At 39.9% G+C, this 26,011-nt stretch overlaps 3 protein-coding genes across 5 annotated transcripts in view; 1 reads left to right on the top strand and 2 right to left on the bottom strand.

The window, feature by feature from the left end:
• Positions 1 to 77: 77 nt before the first annotated feature.
• Positions 78 to 2,844, top strand: rpp38 (ribonuclease P/MRP 38 subunit). Of its 2 annotated transcripts, XM_008432690.2 has the most exons (3): positions 79 to 435; positions 869 to 965; positions 1,735 to 2,844. In XM_008432690.2, exon 3 carries the CDS (start codon positions 1,742 to 1,744, stop codon positions 2,591 to 2,593), a length of 852 nt encoding a protein of 283 aa, XP_008430912.1. In that variant the 5' UTR covers positions 79 to 435; positions 869 to 965; positions 1,735 to 1,741; the 3' UTR covers positions 2,594 to 2,844. The 2 variants fall into 2 exon arrangements, with proteins under 2 accessions (XP_008430913.1, XP_008430912.1); XM_008432691.2 differs by having other exon boundaries at positions 78 to 1,036.
• Positions 2,845 to 3,456: 612 nt separating this feature from the next.
• On the bottom strand, positions 3,457 to 12,351 carry nmt2 (N-myristoyltransferase 2). Of its 2 annotated transcripts, XM_008432688.2 has the most exons (12): positions 12,155 to 12,349; positions 11,644 to 11,764; positions 10,550 to 10,691; positions 9,977 to 10,095; positions 9,802 to 9,893; positions 8,375 to 8,491; positions 8,123 to 8,293; positions 7,914 to 8,022; positions 7,663 to 7,833; positions 7,411 to 7,578; positions 6,324 to 6,461; positions 3,457 to 5,450 (listed from the first exon to the last, which is right to left on the bottom strand). In XM_008432688.2, exons 1-12 carry the CDS (start codon positions 12,265 to 12,267, stop codon positions 5,430 to 5,432), a joined length of 1,482 nt encoding a protein of 493 aa, XP_008430910.1. In that variant the 5' UTR covers positions 12,268 to 12,349; the 3' UTR covers positions 3,457 to 5,429. The 2 variants fall into 2 exon arrangements, with proteins under 2 accessions (XP_008430910.1, XP_008430908.1); XM_008432686.1 differs by having other exon boundaries at positions 7,411 to 7,833; positions 12,155 to 12,351.
• A 594-nt stretch (positions 12,352 to 12,945) lies between these two features.
• fam171a1 (family with sequence similarity 171 member A1) overlaps positions 12,946 to 26,011 on the bottom strand; it is a 28,085-nt gene continuing 15,019 nt past the window's right edge. Inside the window, exons 4-9 of the mRNA XM_008432685.2 lie at positions 25,416 to 25,574; positions 24,634 to 24,810; positions 19,485 to 19,601; positions 19,289 to 19,403; positions 18,527 to 18,644; positions 12,946 to 16,823 (exon numbers count right to left, since the gene is read on the bottom strand). Coding sequence (XP_008430907.1) covers positions 15,276 to 16,823; positions 18,527 to 18,644; positions 19,289 to 19,403; positions 19,485 to 19,601; positions 24,634 to 24,810; positions 25,416 to 25,574 — 2,234 coding nt within the window. The 3' untranslated portion in view covers positions 12,946 to 15,275. The remainder of the gene's footprint in view (positions 16,824 to 18,526; positions 18,645 to 19,288; positions 19,404 to 19,484; positions 19,602 to 24,633; positions 24,811 to 25,415; positions 25,575 to 26,011) is intronic.

A 26,011-nucleotide genomic window follows, 5' to 3' on the forward strand; every position in this document is an offset into this window, starting at 1 on the left:
AGTTTTATTTTAATGTGTTTCTTTTTGTTTGTTTGTTTTTGTTTTTTTATTTTTGCCATCTTGAAGCCAGCCAGCCTCGGCAGATGGCTGCTCATCCTGAGCCTGGTTCTGCTGGAGGTTTCTTCCTTTTAAAGGGAGTTTTCCTCTCCACTGTTGCCTTGTGCTTGCTCAGGATGGGGGATCCCTTGGTTTAAACATCCATCGCGATCTGCTGGTGACCCCTCCGCAGAATCGCCACCTTAACGTGGTGGAGGGGTTTGAGTATCCCAATGACCCAMATGGAGATTTTGTCTTGGGGTTCAGCCAGTAGCGAGGCTTCCCAGGGCAGGTTGCCATTGGGGAGGGATCAGACTAAGAGCGATTCAAGATTTTCAGTRAAGGACTACCAAAGGTATCAGGYGGTTAGGAAATGGACAGGATCGGATATTTCTTCCTGTAAGTTCTTTGAGATTTTTCTTGCACTTCCWTACTTAGATATTTTGTCTGTATGGAGGCCGTGTGTGTGTTTGATCTTGGCAGTTTAGATAAACTGCATGGTAAGTCTGACTAACTTGCAGTACAATCTTGATAAAACCTATCAAGATTGCAGGTTATCTATCAAGATCCTGATAGGTTTGCAAATGCAAATAAAACCTGCACTGCACTGAAGGTTTTATCTGCAGTTCGCAAGTTAGTGCACTGCTCTGCTATGCACCTCTTCTCCCACCAAACAGGAATCATGAAAACAGCAAAAATAATTGCTGCCCCAGTTTATTTGATTTGGTGTGTAAAACCAGTCTTGTCTGCTCGTCTTATCCGTAATTGTCATGTTGCCTCCTTAACGCTAGTGGGCGCTGTTTCTGAATGCAAACTTTTCAATTCAAACAAGATGGCAGCGCCCTGTGAGCTTCGTGCAGGACTGAAGACACGAATCCAACATCAAAAAAATAAAGATAAACTAAGCGTGACGGCATTTTTAAATGCAGGTATGTTTAAAACAGTAAAATACTTTTTTAAATGTCTTTTATATCGTCATCGTGTGAAAGGACAGCGAAAGGTAACGTCAGTTTATTTAAATCAGAAATGTGTCGATATAAACCTATTTTAAAACCGTCTCAGAATTACAGCTTCTGGAGCCTGCAGTAACAAACCCCAACATAGACAATAGGGCATTTTTATAACGACAAATTGTATATTTTGTTCCTACACRGGACCAGTAACRAAGTGACGTTTAATACAGAACTGTTGAGCAACAATTTCATATAAAATAACTGATGGTTTTCTCAATAATTGCTGTTAGCCTGCAGTTACAAAAACCAAGAAAGGAATATGAAGATTTTTTTTTATAACGATAAACTAGATTTTATTTTGTTCTGTTCAGGCATGTGGCATTTAAGTTGAAGTTTCAGAGAAGTATTATCTATCTATCTATCTATCTATCTATCTATCTATCTATCGAGTTTTAATGACTTCTGGTGCAAAAGAAGCTTCATTTTGAAACAGGACAGGCTTATTCATCAAATTTATGTTACTGTCATGGTAATGGAGAAGATTATGCAGGTTGAGGAAAGGATGGATTAATTCGGAGCAAATAAGTCAGGCTTGATCTATTCTACTCTCACTGATGTAGAAAATTAAGACTTAGGAATCCAGAGACAGCCTCAAAGACATTACATAAAGATCATGGTGAGGAATGTTGCTGAAAATACAGAAACATTTCTGTGTTAAGTTGATTTTTCTTSTTTTGTGATCTAGATGAGCCATGACATCTGCAGGAAAACCATCTAAGAAAGATCTCAAAAAGCATATCCAAAGTAAGGCCTCCTTCACATCACCCTTCAGTTCAAAATGGAGGCCACTTTTACAGAAGGACCAGGACTTCATCCTGAGAACTTTAAAGGACAAAATAATCGCCACAGGCCTGGAGAAGAAAGAGGTGAAAATGTCTTGCCAGTGGAGGAAAAAGAAGGAGAATAAACCAGATGCTGCTGCAGATCCTGTTCCCCAGATGGGTGAGGAGGTGCAAGGGTCCAACCCGACCAGAAACGGCTGGACAGATATGGCGGCCAGACGGCAGCTGGCCATCGGCATCAACGAGGTCACCAAGGCACTAGAGAGGAACCAGCTCCAGCTGCTGCTTGTTTGTAAGTCCATCAGACCGCAGCTCATGACGAACCACCTGATCGCTCTGAGCGCAACGAGAGGCGTGCCGGCCTGCCAGGTGCCCCGCATGAGCGAGACTGTGGCGGCGCACCTGGGGCTCAAAAGCGTCCTCGCTCTGGGGTTCAGACGGTGTTCTTCTGAAGACAAGGAGATGTTCAGGGACACAGTGGATGCCATTAAACCCAGAGTGCCTTCRCTGGAAGTTGATTGGCTGACAGTTGAAGCAGCTGCAGTGCCAGCTGAACTCACGGCCGACCTGGAGGAGGGAGAGGAGCAGACGGAGGAGGCGAAGGAGGAGGAAGGAGGGAGAAGAGCACAAAAACGGAAGCTGGAGATTGAATCTGAAATCACAGACTCTGCCTTGTCCTGCACTCTGCGGCCTCTGAAAGTAAAGAGAATTGTTCCAAACCCTGCTAAGAAAAGAAGAACAAAACTGAAGAAACAGAAATGAAAGACCTTCACCTGTTGCTTCTGTTGTTTTATTTTGTTTGCGTAATGTTGGAACTTTGACAGCCATCAAAACAGCTTTAACTGYATCAGTTTTGATGAATTGATCTGATCTTTTTACCGTTTTGTGATAAAACATTATAGTTTGCAGCTGTGTAGTTATGACATTTCTTCTTTTATGAACCTTGTTTATAATGTTTAAAAGTTGTTCTGCAAAATCTAATAAAAGACAGTACTGTTCAAGTTAAGAACGGATGCATTGTTTTATTTCTAAAGTTTTTTTGCATGAGTTGAAATGTGTGTAATAGAGTTCAAAAAAGTATGTTTATGAATATATATGTAAATGAATGTATTACATATTGCCAATAATGAAGCGCTTAGTTATGCAATAGTCATTATTTAACCTTAAATGTGCTGATAGTACTATATATCCACATGTTTTTAATCTGCTATGCAAAWKTTTCTATATAAATCAAACTCACTTTATACTGAATTTGTCACCAAGAGAAGATTTTCATGTTTGTTCTGTATTATGTAGTTTTTAAAGTTATAATAATAATTGGCTCTAACACATAATGAACACGYTSCAACTTAAWTGCGACTCRCWGGCATCAGAATGTGCCAGTCAGCCAATACATACTAACACCAGGTTATTAATTTTGGATTTGTGCCTCTTGTGAGGTCATCAGTCCAAATACACACAGAACAGACTTAACATGTTGATTTTTCTTTACGTTTTTGAAAACATCTCGTTAATTTCTTCAGTGGAAATCAAAACTGCATTAGTGGAGGAAAGAGAAAAAAAGAAACGCCTAAATAAATAAATCTCAGTAACGACAGAAAATAGAAGCTCCGTCTCAGCCATGATTCCTTTTTAAAATTTAAGTTTATTCAATCAAATGTCCATGCTGGTATAGCTGATGTGTTGTAACAGACTGGTATCCGCACTGGGTTTATGCCTGAATGATGCTGGTACAGGTTCTTCAGCTTTTTCACAGTTTACAATGGTTCTAGATTAAAAACATTGTTCTTCAATTTGACTGGATGTTAATTCAGAGACACACTCATCGCCCGACCTTGCAGATCTCCTAAAAAGGAAAAAAAAACAAAAAACAAGGCGGTTGTCTCAGCTACTGAAGTTTGTGGCTGTAAACCATCAATGCTGGAGTCAAGATGGGAGCAGAACCGACGGACGGTTCATCTGAGCCGCTGCGGGCAACACGAGGCACGCCGTTGATGGGGAAACCGGTTTTCAGAGTTAAATTAATGCATCTCTTTGTGAGTCGGACTCAGAGCTTTTACTGACCAATGCTTTGTCCCGTTCTGGCCAATCTTTGTGGAATGTGAGAAAATCATAAATACAAAATGAGCTTTTAAAAATAGAATAATAATAATAATAATAAGAAGAAGAAAAGCAGATGTTGCCTGTTTGTCTTACATTTTGCAGAGTCACAAACATTAAACCACCAAAAAGAATGTAAAAAAAACCAGACTCCTCCTTAGATCAAGTGGTTGGTCAAAACCTTTGCTCATTGAAGCACACAGAACAGGTAAATACCCTAAAAAAAGTATGAGTGAAGGGAGAATTGAAGTTGACGTTTTACATTAACAAATATCACAACTTCTATACAGTTAGCTGCACATCACACTAAAACAAAATGACCCACTATATATTTTAATGTCTGAGAGAAAAAGAAAAAACAAGATTTCAGAAAGCCAAGAAAAGTGTGTGATGAACTTACAGAAATGTATCAAATGTTTCCTCAGATTTTTTGATTAATTAACATTTCAATTTATAACCCAGGTTCATCCAGTCCAATGGTTGGCTTTAAATGTTTTGACATATATATTGCCTTTTTTTAGAGCTCTCGCTAACTGGAAAGTGTACCAAAAACAACAAAGATGGAGTGCAACAGTAAATACTACCACATGTATGGGTTTAATGTTAAATTACAAAACGTCAGCTTTGTAACGTAAAACAGTTCCCCCCATTTGTCAAAACCAAACGTTTAAGATTTTGTAAGAGAACCATTTGACTTGTTTGTAAAATTGTGCTTCTTCGATGCTGTACATTCGTCATTAAAAAGCCACCGACTTCTACACAACTCAAGAAGAAGAAGAAGAAGAAGGTTATAGATCAGCCCTCACAAACCTACAACTCAAACTACAGGAATAAATGTGGTTTTGTTTTTAATGTAAACTACATGTTGCAGTTCTTGTGTTGTCTTGTACGAGATTTCCTTTGTTACAGATATTTTACTGAAGAAAAAGCGTTTCGGTAGGAGTCTGGAACACTTTCTTACAGCTTCTAATCCTACGTAGGCCTAAAACAGCCACATAATGACCACAGTGATATGAAAACGGAGGGAAACGATACATGGCGCAGCGGCATTGATGGCGGACTGGAGAGGATGAACATGTAAAAACGTAACTGCCTCGTTGATCATCATTTACAAAGGTATATGAACAGGTATTTCATACCAGCCCCCTGCTGACAATGTCTGTAGAGAATGAGGAAATAGAAACAAAATTCACAATGCCAAGGCATCCTCTGGAACGTCCGAGTGTCGTGTTTTAGGAGCGGGAGCGCATGTCAACAGCACTGTAACTGTAAGGATATCTCAGGCATAGCATGACTTCACATTCAGGATGATGATTGAAGAGTTTTCACCTCCGGGCGGACTGCAGGAGTTCTTAATGAGACCATCGCCCGGTCACGAGGTTGGTTGACTTGTGGTAGATGTCACTGTTGAGCTCGGGCGACCCGCAGGTCCAAGTGAGGAGAATCCAGAAGCTGAAGTTAACGACGCTCGTTTGTGGAGCAGCTGTGAAACGTGCCGCTACTGAAGGACGAGACCGACCTGGAACACGAGCGTCAGCAGACTATTAGATGAGCTCTAACGCTACATTTATTCACTACACAAATAAACTAACCAACACTGAAAATACTGAAATACAATGGAACTCCTGATTAAGTTAGTCTTAAAACTTAGTAAAAACTTTTGTTTTCAGAGATTCAATGCATCATCTTTGTGGAACAGTTTATAGTAGTGTGCATAATCAGATTTAGTTCTGTGTTCAGTTTATAACATAATCCACACAAAAGTTCAAAAGTTGAGTCTGAGTTAGCCATTCCTACAGGCGGCGGTCTGAAGGAAGGAAGCAAGAGAGAAAGACAACGAAGGAAAGGAAGGCAGACAAGGAAAGAAGATGTAGGATGAAAGAAGAAGCACAAAAAGTGAAGGAAAGAAGAACCGACAAAGAAGAAAGGAAGTGAGATAGGAAAACTAGCAAAAGAACAAATGGAAGACACAAGAAAGAACGACCAGGACATCTAGGCAGTAAGGGACAGAATTAATCATGAAAGTACAAATATTTTTTTTATTATACTCTTATTTTTGCATTCTTATCTCAATCCAGAAAATATAGAAATTAAAGGCCATACTTTTCAGGTTTGTATAGGAACCCTATTTAATGCTCCTTTCACATGGTTCAAGTACTGAAACATGTTTTCTGACAACACAGAGACCAAAAATATCCTAGAATTAAAATCGTATAATTAATGAATCAGATACAGTTAACGTAATCTTTCAAATGGTTTGGCACAACAAGGAGCAGCATCACGTGAAATGTTCTTCCACTGAAAACTGCACTGCAATTCGTCTTTAGGACACAGGACTCCAGTCTTTCTGAATGATGAGATGCAAAAGGGGTTGTAGTAAAATGCTGCTGACCTTATCAGGGTCCATAGGGGGACATTTCCAATTGTAGAGGTAATACTGCAGATTTCCATCTCCTATGCCGAACTTCAGCTTCTCCAGAAACACCTTATTCTCCATCAGATCCAAGGCATTGAAAACGTCAAAACCTTTCTGTCAAACACACACACAACAAACACCGAGATGACGAGTCACCTTCTTAGGTTTCTACATTTAATGACACACAGCTCAGATATGTACATACACCGTTTAAAAAGAGACGTCACATTTTTTCCCCTCATTCCATCATTAAATCAAACTAAACATTTCCTGTTTTTTTTTATTTGCTAAATACCAGATTTTTACCTCTAAACAATTTGTAAAATGTTGAGCTTGTGATAGTTTAATTCGCAACATTTAGCAGATTAATTTAAAGGCATCACCTCAAAAATACTGATAGGCAATGATATCAGGCGAAGTGTTGATCTCCACATGTCTGCTTCATTCTTGGGTTCAACTTTCTGAAAGCACCATGTTTATCTCTTCAAGTATTTATAGAAAATTATTAACACCATGGAAATGTCCAGATTAAAAATCTCAATTTTCAAGAGGGCCTGACATGCTGCTTTTATGAGCAATTTAAAAAAAACACGCGAGATTTTATTACCACTGTTAATTTTTTATTGGTAATGTTATTTTATTAAAATGATAATATTTAATGGCAGATTTTCAGCGTGGTAATTTTTTCAGTCTTACCAAGCGGCCAACAAACCTGACTAAGTTACAGAAGCTCTGCGGTGAAAATTTGAGCAAACTATTGTGGAAAAACTTGTGGAAATAAAACCCAAGTTATACCAAATATAAAAGAAAATGTATGTGGATGTGCTGAATTTGAAGAAAATGATCTAAAACATTTTCTGAAAATATTCTCTCCCTTTCTTTACTCAAGATGTTTAGCAAAAACGGAATGATCTGGTAACAGTAAATAATCCAAACCACAAACAGTTTACTGATTTAATGTCAGACAGTGAGGAAAACTATGCGTATATACTTTTATGCAATACGTGTAAATATCTGGCATAAAGTGTGAAACTGAGGTTTTTGGCAGGAAGTGGCTCGTTACCATTTTTGCCAGGATCAGTGCATCATTCATTAAATCCAGTAGTGGAGTTACAGTATGAACGCAGTAGAATGAGTAAGCTGCCTTCAGGCTCCTATGTAGAGGGTGATGCATCACAGTTGAGGGTAAAGTGTAGAAACTAGTAAAGTCTGTCAGTACGCCACCTGCAGTCTGAAAGAGAGGAAAGCACGTCTTTTTATAAGAAAAACAACAAAACGAGTTGCTAACTTGAGGACAGGAAGTAAATGTACAGACCTCTACAACATAAGTGTCAATTATGTTTTCCTGTGGTAGGAACCAGTGAGCAACCTCTTCTTCTCCCATGGACGGTGCGAGGTGGAAACGTCTCAGGTATTTCTGCAGCAGCTCAGTGACCTGGTGGAGGTCACGTCTCTCCATCAGCCGTAGGCCTCGAGTCTTCGTGCTCTTCATGCAACACAGAAGCAAAAACATTTGTTTGATTTCTCTTACTATTAGAAAAAAACGAGAAAAGTGCAATCATTTACATCTGGTAGCCTGTAGAGCTTCATGGTTCTTTGCAACGTCATGTTTCTGCTAAGATGGGAAAATTTCACTTCCACGAGTTTCCTCGGGTTCAAAGAACGATGCCAGTACCTGATGGGGGAAAACCCCCCCCCCAAAAAAAAAAAACAGGGTAATGAAATGGGGAGATGCCGTGCCACCATGTTCTAACATCGAGTACGGTTCGTCATACCTGCATGTAGACACGGGTTTAGGCAGCACAACTCCGGCCGTGTACACCGCCTGGAATATTCCCTCCAGGTTCACCCTCCGTGTTATCTCTCGGATCAGCACAGGAGCAACGCGCTTCGAACGCAGCTTCTTATGAACACAAAGGAAGTTGATTTCTACCATCTTCTTTGTCCTGCACCAACAGGGACAAACAAGGGTTGAATCCCTGCCCGACAGACTGCAGAAACCTATAGACCCGGTTAGATGAGCTCACATGTCATAGACGCGTATGTCTGCAGGGATGGCACTGATGAATCCAACAAGCTTCTTATTTGAGGACACTCGTACTCCACAGTGCCACTGCGGTAACCAACCAGGTGGACGCAGAGCCCTGAGGGACAGCGACACTTTCAGCAAGTGGATAATAAAGTAAAAGGGCTGGTGAGAAGGTTACACTGATTCGTCATGAAAATGTATATCTTATTAATTTGGAACTTTTATAGATTTGCTTGAACTTTTCATTGTTTCAGCGTGGAACAATTACGCAGCAGAAAACTTCAGTGATTACCGTGCATTTTATTTAAACCATCCAGGCTGAAAAATATGCCAAACCCTTTAATCAGTCTTTTTGTTGTCGCTGCATTTTTTCTCAGTTGCTTTGGTTCATTTCTCAGATAAGAAGTAACTTTTTTGGCCATGACATCAAGCGTGTGCTTGGAGGATTCAAAGTGAAGCTTTCAAACCCAAGAACAGCTATGCAGTTGACAGGCACGGTGGGGGTAGCATCATACTGAGGGTTTGATTTTCACAGCAAGTTGGAAAGATTTCTGGACGATAACTTGTCCCAGAAGTTATTGAGGAAAGCAATAGTGTTGTTTTGACACCATTTTCAAGTAATATGTTAATCGCATAATAACACAAGTACACAAATATCAATAACATTTTATTTCTAACAAACAATTTTCACTGGAAGACATTTTATATATCCCAAACAAATAGAACAACTGAAATAACAAAGTAAATGGATATTAAAGTCTCCGTAAACAAAATTATTCCTTGAAAAAAAGAGAAAGTGGAGACCAATGTGCCAGACTGAATCTTTTTGTTATTCAGTCTTTGGTTAAATGAGAGAGAGGCAAGAGGAAAACAATCATGCAAATGAAAATCACACAGAATTGGTTTTGTAGCACTTACAGCAAACTAATAACAATAAAGCATATTTCTAATCTTCTGACATTGATCTCCTGAAATGGCCCTAACCTTAACCCATATTGAAAATTTTCCGTTTGAGCTTAAAAGCTAGGTCTGCGCCAGCAAGCCAGTCAATTTTAATGAAGTACACCAATTCTGTCAATAATGGAGGTTAAATAGCCACACAAAAATATAACAGAGCCTCGTTGATGTCTACAAAAAGGATGTGGCGTCTCTGTAAGCGTACTAAAAGACAGTTCTCCTAATATTAGTGAAGGTATATGTGTATTTTTTTGACTCAGCATGAGTAATTTATCCCTGTGAGGACGAGAGAAAATCTGAATAAAGTCACATTTTCACACCAAATTCTGCTTAAAATTACTTAAAGTTGTGCCCTACCCTAAAGATATATAATGGTTCAAATGAAATTAAAGCAGACATAACATTAATTTACGATGAGTGTATGTAAACTTCTCACCAGCACTGTAAACAAACGCAGAAGGTACTTACCATTTGAGAAAGTTTGGTGAATAATCAAATCTGAACATGTTGTCATCATCCTCCACATAGTTTTCATTTAACAACGTGTACAACTCTTTCAACTACAACCAGAAAGACACCTTCAGTTAGATAATTATCAGTGACCTCATTAGTTTCTTCTATCCGATACAAGCATCCCACTTACTACATCTGCATTACTAAGATCCAAGGTGTCCCACATAAAGCCTTGAGGTAAAGAATATGGCTCCTGTCTGATGTTTTCTTTGTCAGCTTCAATTGGACCGTGGCTTGTCACAACTTCATCTACAAAAATAGCACATCTCTCTCAGTTGTGAATTATTTTCCAAACAACACAAGAAGAAGGAGAACATTTTCTATATTTTAAATTTCAAAAAGCGGAAGAGTCGTTTTTTTTTTTTTTTAATAACACTGCAGAAGAGCTGAGAGGTTAAATCCTGCTTGCGTTGGTCCTAAGGTGACCAGGCGTCCCCCGTAACATGAGCCCTGCTACAAAGATGGGCAAGAGCTGGGCTGGAAACTGCTTAATATAATGACTCACAAAGGAAAAGCTTGGATGTGCAGTATAGCTAACACTCTTCTGCAGCACTGCACCCTGAGCAACTCAGAAGGATGAAATAAAAGTCGTTAGTTGGAAAATTAATGCCCTTCGTAAACAGTTGCTAAACAAAACAGCGTTTACTGCAGCACAGCAGCCATTGATTGTGATTTTATTTGCTGACTTTAATTTGAAACTTACTTAACTTTGGGACAGGCTGGGTGTCCCAGAACTGGTATTTGTGCTTGGTTGCCTCGTCGATACTCTTTGCTGGACCCTGGCAGGACAGCAGTTCCATGGCTCTTTGGATGTCCTGGAGCTTCTGAATGGGCAAGCCAGGGTTCTGAAAACATTTAAAAAAAGACATATATATGTCTTACACATATATATATAAACTGCTTTGGTCACGCAATTTTTTCCTGCACAATGTGTGATGGTTTGATTGCTTTTATTAAGCTAATTTGGCTTTCTGGACTCAAGCCTATTTCATAGAATAAGTAGGAGTTGAGTAAGCTTGGTGTTGGTTATTATTGCAAACAACTGTATATCCTCAAGTTGTAGCCTACCTGTAGTACATTACAGAAGTATTTATACCTTGAACCTTGTCACATCTCTCCACTTTACAACCACATACTTCAAAGGAGTGTCCTAGTAAAGTTCAGGGCAAGGGATTTGCTTCATGTGTTATTAAAACAAGTAGAGTAAAATATCATAAAGTAAAAAATAAAATAAAATTGTTCAACGCATCACCACAAAATGTAAAGAATACAGCACAACCTAAACTGATAGAAAGGGTGAGGAGAGAAATATGAAGCATCCAAAACTTTTTGTGCAAATTACAATGTGGGATAAGAAAAGGAATTTTATCACCCAACCACATCATGGTGTGGGGGATGGATGTCCTCCTCAGGGGCAGAGAGAGCTGGTCTGTTGATGGAAAGATGGAGTTTAAACTGCACAAAAGTGGACTCTTAGGTACAACTAAGGCGACTTCTGAAGGCAACAGGTTGCCTTTATTTAGGGGTATGAGAGTAAAGGACAATGAATATGAATGCACTCAACATTATTTGCAATTTTAGTTATAAAATCAATTGTTAAAAATGCACGACTGGTCTTTATAACTTTACGATTATACTTTGTGTTGGTATGTCATATAAAATCAAAATAAGACATTGACGTTTGTCATTATAAAGAGTCAAATTTAAAAAAAATATTCAAGAGGTATGAAAAGTTTTTTTCTCTTTTTTACAGCCCTAATATGATGCAGTTCTACAGATCCACTGTCATCATCATACCTTGATTTCCTGAGAGTCAGAAGCAGAGTCAGATTTGGCTCCAGAGCCCGAGCTGGGCTTCTCTTTTTTCCTCTTCTGCTTCTTCTTCTTCCGCTTAGCCCCCAGCTCTCCCCCCGGACTGCTACACAGATACACACACACAGGACAAAAATGACTGACTGACTCTGCTGGATACACACATATACAAAGCTAACCTCAGCTACAGCAGCCACTGACAGCTGAGCTACTTGCTGTTAGCCGACTAACGGTTTGCTCTAATGGCTGTCATGTCATCCAGGCGGGTAAAATAACAGAAACTACTACAAAAAAGGTCAAATATTCTAGCGATATAAAACAATTTAAACTAAAAAAATGAAAACACTCTAAACAATTGCCTAAATGTGGCTTAGTTGTGTTTGTGTCAGCTAACATTGACTAGCTAACTGCGCTAACCTCACACATATAAACAGGCTGCTCGCAATACCGTTAGAGCATTTCTCCCCCCGCACCCGACGGGACAGGCCACCCTCACCCCTGCATATGCTCATTCTCCTCTTCGTTGTCTCCGTCTATCCCACACGTATCCTGGTCATCCAGCTCCAGGCTCTGCTGGCTGGCCGCGGACTCACTGTCCTCCGCCATCATCAAGATGCTTAAAAAAAAACTGCCAGCAAGCGGTTTTTTTTAGAGGCTCACTGACAGGAGGCGAGAGATGGGGAAAAAAATAAAAACAAAGAAAGTATCGGGAGGGAAATAGCACCCCCTGGGGGATAAGTGAGGTGGAACAGACATTTATCGTTTGGCAAAACTCCCAAATACACAGCGGCGGTTTATGATCAAATTTACCAGGGGGAATAGAGGTCAATGTTTTTTTGTTTGCTTGTTTTAAGCAAACAAAAATGAGGGCACAGAACGAAAAAATGAAAAAGAAAAACCAAACGGGGGAGCAGGGGGAGGAAACAGGCTTTACTTGTGCCCCCACCAGGCTTAGTATTGTTTATTTATTTTAGTTTTTTAATCATTGCCTTTAAGACTTTAAAGTTGGTGTTGGTAGGTATTAATCTACCAGTCTTCATATAACACATAACTATCAGGTGATATTTTCAAAATTTCCTGTCAACTTTAAACATTTTTTAACTCAAAAACATGCCCACTGGATGATTTGATTATGATGTGCAGTGTTAGTTTTACTTCAGATATTACATAACACATGTAGACCAAAAAATAAAATTTCTCTCATTTCACCAAACGCTTTCGTCCATGTTTGCAGTATCCCCTACATGGCTTGTGGTAAACCGTAAATAAGAGTTCTTAAGCCACAAATAATTCCAGCTTGGTTGTTTATTCAGAATAACAGGCTTAAAATATAATGCAACCAATCGATTTACACCCTCAGTATTCTGTATTGCTGCTCCACCTGGAACTGGAGGTCGTTGTGGGACACTGTGAAAGAAAACCTCATTCATTACACCAACTCACAAATGATTTCGACAGAGCAGAGGTAAGAACACAACTATACATACTCCGTAACATGATTACTATGGATGCACAAATCTTGGTTGGATTGACGATTTAATAGTCAGACTCAGAAGCATCAAAAATGGACACTACCATGTTTTCAAATTAAAAAAAAAAAAAACACACTGAAATAAACATTCATTCTCCAAAAAACCAAAGGACAGGGTAGCTTCACGTACAATCACACTTAGCTTCATCTTTCCTGAAAAACCTACTTACTCTCAGGGAACGCCTTGCTGATTACTGTAAAGGCTTTGAGGATTGCAGCAGCTGGTAGACATTTTCTGAAATGTCTGCAGTGTAGCTGTAGTAATATCTGCGTGCTGAGGAAAGCACAATGCATGCTTCCCTTCACAAGGGAAAGAGAGAGGGCTGAGGTAGAGGAGGAAAGCTAAAGGCAAAGCAAAGGTGCAAATAAATAAAGTTGCAGAATCAGGTTGTTCAAAGGCACTTGGATTATGTGTGTAAGGAGAAAAAAAAAGAAAAAAGCTAAAACGCAGCAGTTAGTTGGCAAAATATTACGCAGCATTTGCTTCAGCTCCAACAATAAGCCAAGTAAGAAGAAAAAGCCCTTAATATGTTACAAGAAAGAAAAAAACTGCCCATTTCCTGGTAAAATACTTCATGTTGGCATTTAAAAATCATAGAGGTTAACGTTTACAAAAAAAAGCATCTGAAGCAGACGTGTAAAAGTGATGCATAGCCTCAAAAATAAAAATATGCAACTCAGTGGTTCAGCAAATATAAAACAACCTTCATAAGATCAACTTCACAATTATAAAGAGTGAAACTACGCGTTTTGTAGTGGTGATTTACCGTTACCAGCAAACTGGCGTCACATTATCTGATTCGGCCAAGGAGCATGTAGTCATTTAATTTGATCAGACCTAAAAGGTGACGTGAACGACCGTCATACTGAAAACCATTTTAAGTACAGGGTTCACATGTTTATATTGAGGCTGATGCTGCAGTAGGACTCAAAGCAGAGTCTACAGATTCCTATTAAACTGTACAGTTACATGTCCTGTAGTGCACATGTGCTCCAAAGCCATTAACACCAGTCATGTGGTTTAACTGGGGGTTTACTCTCACTTTTAATGGGTACTTCCTGGGATTTTGCCAATATGGCTCAAGAAAAAACGGCTGCTACGGTCAAGTCATCAATTATTTCCACCACAGTCCATTTACACCTACAAGGCTCCTTATATATAAAAAAAGGCATATATTTGTTGTGCATAAAATCTCCCAATATCTTGGCTCCAAAGTCTGTTTGTCAGCCGCTCAGTGGTCGTCTGGTGGATGCTCCTAGAGGGACCTGAATTGTTCAGTTCTGGACTTAGAAGAGATCCCAGTGCGGAAATGTGTTTTCAGTGCTTTCATAAGAGCAAAAGGTTTGAATTTAAAAGCATTTATCCTTCATGGTCTTGTTGAAGCAGTCGAGGGGCACTGGCAGTGGGGAGGTTTACATTTTTGTGTGTTGATAAAACAGTTTCATGTTTGTTTTCTTGCATTTTTTATCCTCTTCTGGGTGATTGCATATAGATTCTCTGTAAAACCATCGTAGTGTAAAATTCAAGGAAATCACAAGTTCATCTTCAAAATCCATCATGTTTTTAGTGTAAAACCCTCCCTTTGATGTGCTTCTGAACATTAAACACAGATTAATAAACTAAAATATCATTAATCTATTTCAGCACACATTAAACTGAGTGACATATTTCAAGTATTTGTTTGAGAATTTGATTGATAATGGCTTACAGTAAACGAAAACCACAAATTCAGCTTCTCAGACCTGTAAAAAGTAATGCTTAATAATAAAATGCAACAGTATGGCTCATAATATATTGGGGGCAGCTAAATTGTTCCTATAATCATCAAAATTAGTAAAAATAAACACTTTAAATATAAAACTGTGTGAATAATGAATCTCTACAAGCATTAAACAATATTCTAATTTATTGAGATGAACCTGCAAAGTGAATTTTAAAGCTGGGTTGTTACACTGACGTCACTTTGCATAAAGATTTGGACACAGAGAAACTTCCAGAAATGATTTTAGTAAATTATGGCTTGTGATTATATAATGAGGACCGACTAGAAAAATGTAAACCTCTCCTTTAACCAGCTTCTGCGACTCATTTAAGGTTGAAGGCCAGCAGGGGGCGCTCCTCCCTTCTCTGCCAGGGGCTTTTTTTCTCCTCCTCTCCATCCTCATGTGCTGCATCATCATCTGGGGAGACAGACAGCAGCGCGTGATCAGTCCTGAAAGTCATTTCCTCTGGCGTGGGCAGAGGAGGAGGAGATGCAGGAGATGCCGGGGAAACCGAGGGTGGTTCCTCTAGTATTTGGACATCCTCTGCCGTTTTCCCCTCCACAAGCCCTGATAACTGGTTCTCTCCCTTACGCTCAGCTTTGTCTGACAGGGTGGGTCGGGTTTTCCTGCCGTCAGCCTCTGGGCTGCGTTTCTCCTCAACGTCGCCTCCCCCCTCCAGATCATCCACGTACACCAGCTGGGTGTAAGCTGTGGCAGTCTTTCTCTCGGAGATCCTCTCTTCCCGCTCTGTGTCTCCCCCCCTGCGCCCCGCTCTGGGCTCATTCAGGTCCACCCCAGAGTCCAGACTGGCGTCGTTGCCGTGCCTACCACCGCTGTCATAATCTTGCTGATCTCCTGAGCTCTGTGAACTGTTTTGACAGCCCGCCCGCTGGAGGTCAATGTATGAGTGGCGGATGTGAGCGTTGGAGCGTCCGTCCAGAGACACAAACCACGCCCGGGGATGAGGCAGAGGTTTTCCTCCTCTCAGCTCCATTAGAGTCTTTTCAGCCAACAAGGTATCCTCTTTGTTTATTTCAACAAGAGCCGTTTCTCCAAGAGCAGTAGGGATAGACAGAGACTCCGAAAGGCCGAGACCCTCTGCCTCGCCCTGCTTGTTGGGGTCTGGGGTGCTGTCGGACGGGCTGGGCCCCAGAGGCTGCTGGGAATGGGAGGCGTTGAGCTCAGCCTGGATGGTCTCCAAGTCACTTTGCTGGTCGGTCTGCAGCAGGAGGGCCTGACCAGACAGCGGGTGTTCACCAGGGAGGCGCATGTAATGTGCAGGGATCACCAGTGTGGGGCGCACTCTGGAGTAGCCCTCTCCCGCACTCAGCAGGTCCACCGAGCCGCAGCAGAGCAGCTGGCCCGGTCGGGAGAGCAACTGAGGGTTGGGGCGCTCCAGGTGGTCTACAGAACGGGACAGCAGGTGGTCGGGTGCCCTGCACTCCCCTCCTTCCCCCCTGCAGGGGGAGTGAGGTGGAGAAGACGGAGAGATGCAGTCAATAATGCCAACGCTGCTCAGCTGGGTAGCAGACACCTGGCCGTGATTGGATGACGAGAGCGCATCTGAAATCTGGTTGCTGGACGAGCAGACGGAGGTGTACGACTGCCGGTAGCCCCTCTCTGTCCCGCAAGACAGGGCTGCCTTCAGCTGGAACGTCTCTGCAGACTGCCGGTAGTCCCTGCTGCGAGGCGTCAGGTTGCCGAGGGACGAGCCGTGGTGGCTGTTGTTGCCGAGAGAGCAGCGGCTGTGTTTGCTGAGGTGGATCAGACTCTGCTGACGCCGAGTGTCTTGGGGCTCGTACGAAGAAGGCTTCAACATTGGCGTGGTCATGTCAGGCTCGGTTGCTGTGGAAACGAGCTCCAGCTGCACCTAAACAAAATAACATTTGGTCATATAAATTGTATTAGACTCATTCAGGGTTGAGTACAGATATGAAGCAGCAGTCTAAGAAAATAAGATGCGATTCTTTAGTAGAACCATTGGATACAACTTTTTAGTTCAAGGATCTTAAACATGTTACACTATAATAGACTCACTACTTTTAGCCTCTTTAGAAAATTATACATTTTATAAGTCAAGTTAAGTTTTCAAACTTTTCCAGCGCAGCACTTTGGAGATAAGAACAATACAAATGAACTAAAGAAGATAGTTTCAATTCACTATTATATAATAACACTTTTTTGTTGTCATTAACATTTTGTGATAATATTCTATAGTCAACAGCAGGGACAAAATAAATAAAAATATATCAACATTTTATGTTTTTAAACATCTCCAATAAATGTTCTCCCATAGTTTCCTGCCCCTTTACTTTAGCAAATAGTAATAATTTTGGTAATTCTTTTTGGTGTAACTTAACTTCAGACAGTAAGAAAAAATGTGAATGTGTCTTTTTTGTTATCTTTAAATATCTAGTCTCAACTATAAATAAATTGTTCCAAATTTAGGCTTTTAATCAAACAGTAGATTGCACTTCGCTACCAAACTGTGCAGCCTGAACCTCAAACATTTTCAAAGATTTTATACAGAATTCAAGCACTTTATAAAGCCCATAGCGGATAAACATAACATGTATAATCTTTAAAGCCAAAGGAGGAACTGGAATATAAACTGAATGGCTCAATTGAGCCCTAAAACCTGGATGGTTTTCAGACTGCACAGGTTGTGGTGCTCTTAGCTGCACAAGGCTTCCCCATTCTGTCGCTCTTGCTCATCTTTGATCCTTCAAACTTAGAGAGAAGGTGTAACGCTGTCAGAGTGAATCCTATCTGAAAAGCTTGCAGGCATTGCCGAGTCTGACTCACTGAGGAGGCTGTCACAGCTGTTGATTTCAATTCCAGATACACTTACTGCTTTACTCTCCACAATCTAAATCTGGGGACAGACAACATGACTTTCACAGTCTTCACAGATTTTGGAAAGACATGAAGTTCACACTGGAAGTTCAGAAACTTATCGTTTAAAGAAAGCATTTTTATCTTTCTGTTTATATACTATTTTAAATGTTGGCTTTATGTTAATAACTTTTCACTATTTAGGTCAAAGAGGCGAAATTTATTTACGTGGCATGTTTCCAAAAGCACAGGCAACACAAAGTGCTCTACAAGGAAAAAAACAACCAAAATGCTAAAAGGCATCAAAAGGTAAAGGAATCAAATCAAAGAGTTTAAAAAGCTTCATATTTTAGTCTTAAATATCTGAGTGTTTATCTTTTTTCATTTTTACCACTATGTTTATAATCGATTAGTTTATTATGTCTACTATTTTGCATTTATGATAATGTCATACATTTTCTCAAATATTTTAAGACAAAATTAATACAAGTATATAAAAATCCCCTCATTGCTGTTGTAGTAGCTCTATTTTATTGGCTTTCGGTGATCAGTTCACACAAACCGACTGCGACAAGATTCAACAAAAAAAAAAAAAAAAAAAAACTTGTGCTGCTCACAGAAACTACTGCAAACCTTTAGTGACTTAGAGTTGTTAGTAACATTTAGTAAAAAAAAAATCTTTGACATGTAAAAAGCAGAAGAGTTCCCTTTATAAAATGAATAATTGAGGAGACAGACCTCATTGCTGATGAGGTTCATGTGGGACATGGAGGTTGCTTGATCCTTCTTTGTGCTGTCAAGACCAGCAGACAGAGTGAACTTGCGATGAGACCCGCGAGGCTTCAAACAGCGGCGTCTGTTCAACACAGACACAGAGGAGTGCATGAGTTAGTCGTCCAACTCCTGTTGTTTCTATATGTTGTTGCATATAGAAACAACACCACCACGAATCATTTTCCCCACCATTAATACTGAGCAACCCCAAATTCTACAGTTGACCTGTAAACCCAGATGCTTACATTATTTGGCTACAAGTCCAAAACAACGGGAATTTTATTTGTAACGCTACTAGAGTAGAAAATACAGTAAGCTAGGCCGCTTTAAATTAATGTTCTTTACAACTGTCAAGGGGAGCTACTTTAGTGAAAGAGTTGCATCCTTAGTGTACAAAGGAGCGTTATCGCAGATCCTTCCTCTAATTCTTTTCATTTAAGTATGTCATTTCTAATCACTACACAGCATTTTTCAAATCATGCTTTAAGTTTTCCCTTACTGTACAGTCTCTTATTCTTATGTGTTTGTTTTTGTATTTTTTATTTTTGTGCGAATCTGCATTTTCTCACCCAGGATACCCAATTGTAATCCCAAATAGCTTTGCATTAGGTCTGATCAAGGTATTTTTAAATGATTGGCTTTCAGAGTCCTTGACTAAGGAAAAAAAAGCAACCTCTTATGAATCAGTAAGACATATTGCTGTAAAAAGTTGATTACTATACATACCGGCAGTAGTACAAGAGCAGGCCCAGCAGGGACAGCAGAATAAAAGCCATGCCTCCCAGTATGGCCAACAGGAACATGGTATGGTAAGCGCTGATGTCCCTTGCCACTATTGGACCTTCAAAAAAATAACTTTATTGACTAAAAAGACAAAGAAACAGCAAATAAACTTTACTTATAATTTTGTCTAATTTCTTACCTGAGTTCAGAGGAGGCATGGCAGCCACCCAATACCCGAGCTGAGGAGCGAGGTAGGTCAGAGTAAGCTGGTTCCCCACCTTCTGTACCTGACCCGAACTGCTCTTAATCCAGGCACCTAAACAGACAAAACCACATTTATTAAAATCCAACTTGGCCAAAAGTTACAGTGTCAAAAAGAACTTCAGAAGAAAGTGACAAAGTGAAAACTGGATGATCCAGACTAAATTCCCATCCGACTCTCCCACATTAGGTAAAGACAATGGAGCATTATTGTAATCTTGTGCAAGAATTATTATCAATCCAACATAAGAAGTGGTAATGTATATAGTAGTTAGCGCTCCACAATTTAAAATTTTGCATCAATGGTTTTAAATGGAGATAATGATTCAACTTTAAATGAGAACATATAAGTCTTGTGAACAAAAAAATCCCCAATTTGTCTTATTATATTTTTCCCCCCTGGCCTCATTTTCTCTTGTTCTTTCACAATATGGCGACATGTAAATAAAAGGTAATATGCTGATTACTAATACTCGATTAGTTTGTTGTGTAACACAGAACAGGAGTGGATGCTACCCAGAAAAAGACCAAATTTGGTCACTACGCCTTGGTCAATATTCCTTTTCTTTGAATAGTGATGTAAAATGAAAACATTTTTACCCTGTCCTTAAAGTGACTTTGATAAGAAGCCTGATGTATTGTTTCAAAAAAGAAAAAACAGAATACCTGGGGCATTACAGCTGCTCTCTTAGAGTACCCAAGTTAAACTACAAGCATTTTATTTGCACGGTTTAAGGATATTTGACTAAAAGCTGGAAAAGTTAAACTTTTGAATCGAAAAGGCTGCAATATCCAAGCCCACCACAAGGAGGCAGCCTGAAAATACCAACAGAGAGCCACAAAAAAGAAATCACTAAACACAGCAGCAGTTTGAGCAATGTCATGACAATAAAACCACAACAAAGCCAAAGGCACTGATTGATTGGCTAATAGGGAATGTGCACTTAGAGGAAACATTCAATAGAGCCTTTACACTTCTGACCTGATGCGTTTTAGAGACAAATAGACGATATTTACGCAAACATAAACAAGAAATATTCAGGAATTTGCACGGACATTTAAAAAAGGGAAACTTAAAAGGGAGGTGGGGGAGTTTTAAAGAGCTAAAAATATAAATACAATAGAGGTCAGAGGGTAAAAAACATGCCAGCCAGAGGAAACGACAGTGGACAGACAGGAGGAATGGAAAGAGAGATAAGAGAAATGAAAGACAGGATGAAAGAAATGAGAGAGGCTGTGTGACTCAGCTCTCCTCTCACTGTGTTCAGGTCTGCTCGGATCCACTGAGGTCCTGTCTGAACCGTTTCCACCAGGGAGTCCTCTCAGAGAGTGGCTGACCCGTTTAATAGTGACATTTAATGACTCTGTTCCCACGCTTCCACACAATGCAACGCAGGAAAAGTAAAATAGTGACTGCTAAAGCTTTGCAAACATTTAGAAAGTGCACAACCCTTTTACTCGTTCATGCAAAGTCAACACAGCCGGCTATAGTTAGTAGCAGGCTCGTCTCAGGGAGCTGCTCCGATTTGCATTTGACTCCCACCTCAAGATGAAGGTGCGTCTGTTTGCAGACCGCAGACGCACACAGAGGCAGCAGGTGAACGCGATCTGTTTGTATATGACATCATTTCGCTCCATGCCAGCTTGACATCCAACAATGCAACAGCTCGTCCGTTATACAAGACAAACAGGTTTTTGTGTGTCGTCCATGTGGATATTTCATAAACAAAACCGCTTTCATTGTATCCCGGCTTTTATCAGACCCCAAAAGCACTAAGGGATTCCAATGTTTCCTCATTGTTGGATGGTTATCATGGCTACATAACTCCAAATATGTATTTTAAAACAGCCATGTGTCCAGAGAAGAGACTTATACAGAAGTGAGGGCTCTGTTGTCACTCATTTGGTGAGTTGCTAAGGAACGAGGGGTGTAGCCTGAAGCAGGGTCTGGGCTTCTGTTGTGGAAATATACGCCGATACAGGCTGTGTTTCTGTCCTCTTTAGGTTCCTGTCAGACTATCCTCAGTAAGCTCTGGATGTGGATATCTTGAGCACTTTAAAGTTTTGTGTTTACAGCCTTTAAACAGGGTCCGTCGAACCCTGTGATTATTTTCTACCATGTCTGAAGGTATAGCTGGACGAAATGGCTGAAAAACCTGTCACAACATAAGCATTTCATATCAGTTGATATCGATAATTATCAATAATTTTATATTAGGTTTCTGTTTCAAACTAGAGGCGGTACTTTTCCTGTTTAATGCACAGTTTTTATTCCAAGTCGCTGTTTTTTTATTTTTCAGTAGTTATGAGGCACGGTGGCGAGACCTGAAACTGCTGCTGCGCAAGTTACTCAACAAACTGTTGCTAGGCAACCAAGAGTTAATTGACGCTTCAAACCTTGCTTAACTGTGAGAGTTTTTAAAGTTTTTTACAAATTAAAATTAGTAAAAATTTGTGTTCAGGGTGGTGTCCACTGTGCTTCCACACACACAGCATTTTGCATGTAGTCAAAAAAGTTACACGTGCTGCCATCTGACCAGAACACCTTCTTTGACATGCTTGAACCATCCTCTAAGAGGTTATGATAAACTATAGACAAGATTTCTTTCAATAATACTTTTCTTTTTGCCAGTCTGTCAGTTTCGGTGGTCAGTCGGATCTTGGTAGGTTTACCCTTTCCATTTTCAGATGGTGAAATGAACAGAGCTGTGTGAGACTTTTAAAGACCGAAACACTGTTTTAAAACCTAAATCTGCTCTAAACTGAACCTCAACTTTTTCTTTGACTTCTAGTGTTTCACTTTTCTGTCTGTAAAATAAAAAAAATTAAAGGAATGGTATGTCTAATTTGTTTTTAGCTTTAAGTTTTTCCGTAGAAAAACATAATGGCAACAGATAATATTCTACTACGGTTTATTTTATGTACAAAGACCCTCAATATGGCCGAAACATAACCAGACAATAAACAGCTACTGTCTTTTTCAAATAATAAAAAATTATTAAGCCAAGATATATATGGAAACAAACTAAACAAAAAGGAGTGTTTGTATGCAAACCAAATTCCATGTAAATGCAAATCATGCTTGTTATATTACAAACAAGATCAGACAATGCATTAGTCATTGCAGTAGTAGGAGGATAAATGTCATTTACTGCTAGCTTCTGCAGCCTATACGTTGACACAAATGTTATGATTTTCTGTTAGTCCACTCAGCTACCACTATCAAACCATTTCAGCTCTAGATAAAACATTAAAGCACATCTAATTTTACTAGGAAAAAAAAAAGTCCTAAAGACCTTTTTTCTGCACAGGAAGAGCACAAATACGACAAAGACATAGAAGTCGTCAGGAAATGTGAGCCTAATGTGGCTGCAGAGGAATGTTTAATAGCGCAGGCTTGTGCAACTCCACTTATGATCGCTTTATTGTCTTTCAGAGCCAACTGTCAGAGAGGAACTGGGTGTGTCCCACAGTGGGACGTCTGATAAACACAGATTTCTGGAAAAACATCAGAAGGTATGTCGAGGCGTTAAGCGTTCATAAACCAATGCTGCAAAACTCTTTGCTATTGTGTAATTTGAGATTTAACAGAGCCGGGGGAGATTATGCATTCATGGCCCAAACTTGTGATGCATAACACTACTTTGATTTGCAGATTAATGTGGAACTGGGTCTGGTCGCTGTATGACTTCATGAATCAAGTTATTCATTACTGACTCTGATCTGAGTGGCTGCACAGTAAGAGTATGCACATGGTTTGTCATAATTTGCATACTGTGGTATTTTAGTTAGTGATTTGCCTTTAAGTGAAGATTCAAATAGTTACATGAAGCAACCTTGACCTTTGACTTTTTTAAGTTTTTTACTTAAAAAAGTAAAAATCTTGAGTGACTCTGCTTACCAGAACATTTAAGATGAATCCAATTTCATCAAAAGCCCCTCAGTCTTCACCCACTACCTGACATTTTTAAGAGTTAGTGAGTCCCAAATGTTTTTATTTAGCGTAGGGGGAGCGTTAAGGGAAATGGTTTAAAAAGGGACTTTTTGGTACTTGCAAGTCACCTGACAACTGTAAATATTTTTTCAGTTAACGTGTTTGAATGGCACAGTAATCCCTGTAATGTATAACTTCCAACATTTGATAGCACTGTTTATGGTTTCCCCACTGTTGAACCACAAAAGGATATTTCTGTTCTATTCTCTTCATCCCCCGTCTCAACTTTGTTTGATTTTTCTTAGATTTGTTGTGACTTCATGGAGATTTTAAAGTACAAATAGACTATCTTGTGTATTTAAAGTTCTGTGAGATGCCATTTCTGCATGTTTAATCTTAGACAAGTCTTTTAGCTTTCAGAAACTTTTCCCGAGTTTGAATTCTTTGAATAAATAACTTGTTTCTGAATCCAAAGAGAAAAGCCTTCGCAGATCCAAACTTGGTGTAAAAAAAAAGAAAAAATAAGAGAGCACCACTGCTGTTTAAGTGACCTCAACTTAAAGCAGGGCTATCCTGTGTCTTCGTCTCTAAGCCAAAGTCACAGAGGAAAAGAGACGCTCTCCCTAAACGTCCTGAGCGGACACTGAGGTGAATGCTGGCGGATTCGCTGGCGATCTATCGTTTCCTGCTATTCCATTTTTCTCAGTGCTCCTGATTAGAACAGACATAAATAAAAACAGATCTTTTGGTCATAAAACCCTGAATCAGATAAGCTTTATTGTTTTAATCAGCCTGATTATTACAGAAAAAAGCTTCAGATCCATCCAAAACATAAAGTTAGAAATAGTATGCTTTATAATTACCTATTTGTCTTGGCTGAGCTTGTTTTCTTTTCTATTCTTTTGTGATACGCAATCACTGATTAACATTAGTTGTGGTATTTCATACATATTAAAACACAAATCAATTTCAGAGGGTAATTATTAAAAGCTCAATAGAGAAGGGTGAAATAAATAAACCTGAAAAACCTCGAAACTTGTTTGATTTTGACAACTCGTGAAATTAGTTATGCACATTAAATTCAAAAACATATTTAATGACTTAATGTCACATACTCCTCTCTACTCAGTGTTTGAAACTCATTCCTACTTACCTAAACGAGGGTCAAATCTCCAAGCAGGGATGTGATCATTTTCCCTCAAGTTGCTGTCTACCGGCAGAGGAACGGAGAACGTGATTGGTCCGTTCACCTGCAGCTCCGCTCCATCACTGGCCAATAGGTGTACAGAGATGGCTGCTACTGGAGTCAGCTCAAACTTCTTCTCTGTGCCTGCGAGAGCGCAAGTGAGAGAGCGTAAGAGATAAAAATGCAGCAAAAAGGAAAGTAAGCGAGAGGAAGGTAACAGTGCAGGAGGAGGGGTGGAGACAGGAGCAAACAGCGGGGTTGTTACAAAGAAAACCAAACAACTTAGATAAAGGAGAGTCATTGAGCCGGACAGGAAAGAAAGCAAAGGAAAACAGGAAAGAAGGAAACAGAGTGGAAAAAAAAATCCTGGATACAAGAAGATGTTGAGTGTCACAAAGCAACAAAAAAAAACCAAAAAAACATGGAGATTGCTGGAGAGAGCAACTGGAGAGTTGCTCACGCTTAAGGAGAAATGGGGACATACAAAATTATTATAACACATATCAAGACGTGGATAAGATTCCCTGAAAGTGTGCAGCCATGGGGCTTGTGTTAGAACAGAGAGCAAACAAAGGGCTTATTGTGTTTCAGTAGATGAGACAGAAAGGCCTCCAGAGGTAGTGGCTGTACTTCTCCTGACTCACTCGACTCCCTCACTGCAGCTTTACATTCCTCTCAGCTGTGACTTGTTAAAAAAAAAACATGCTCCTTTACCTTCTTTGTGCTGGAGCTGTTAGTCTGACCCTCACCTGTGCTGTTGCTGCCCAGAACCTGTAGGTGGGGAAAGTGCTGGATGCGTGACGGCGAGCTTGCCACAGTAAGCAGAGCAGTCAGGTTGGCAAAGGACGTGTCGGCAGGAAGACTGAGAGCTCTGCGCAGGAAATGGATGCTGGGCTGGCCTCTTAATCCTTAGAGAATAGCAGACGGGTCACAGAACTATTTATTCAAATCAAATAAGGCAAATATTTTAAAGCATGCAAAAACATTGATGGTTGAGACTGATGAGACACTTCCCATAACCAAAATAATGGTTTCAATTTGTTGTTTTCCTGCCAACATTAACAACGTGAACTAAATTTGGATTCTGATGGTTTCCAGCCTAATCAGAAGTTAAAAATGCGTCATGTTCCAGGCAGTAGAAACACCACATTACTCGCTACCAAACACTCTTCAGTGTGGACACCGTTACTGAAGGAGAAGTGTTTTATCAGTAAGGACAACAGGAAGAATGCGATGATACAGCTATGAGTCGGTTGTTTTGTTTTGTATTTGTAAACCCCCGATTCACAGCAACAGCTAAACAATGTTATCATCAGTTCAGGGTTGTTTGCATTCGCTGATTAGA

The sequence above is a fragment of the Poecilia reticulata genome, linkage group LG16 (genome assembly GCF_000633615.1).
Source record: "Poecilia reticulata strain Guanapo linkage group LG16, Guppy_female_1.0+MT, whole genome shotgun sequence".
Taxonomy (NCBI): Eukaryota; Metazoa; Chordata; class Actinopteri; order Cyprinodontiformes; family Poeciliidae; genus Poecilia; species Poecilia reticulata.

Bases quoted from the DNA above. Each gene is read 5' to 3' on its own strand.
- nmt2 (XM_008432686.1), bottom strand. From the start codon at position 12,267: ATGATGGCGGAGGACAGTGAGTCCGCGGCCAGCCAGCAGAGCCTGGAG. The intron at 8,023-8,122 runs GTATGACGAACC...TTCCCCCATCAG, and splicing joins AAACCCGTGTCTACATGCAG to GTACTGGCATCGTTCTTTGA. The intron at 7,834-7,913 runs GTAAATGATTGC...TGTTGCATGAAG, and splicing joins AGCTCTACAGGCTACCAGAT to AGCACGAAGACTCGAGGCCT.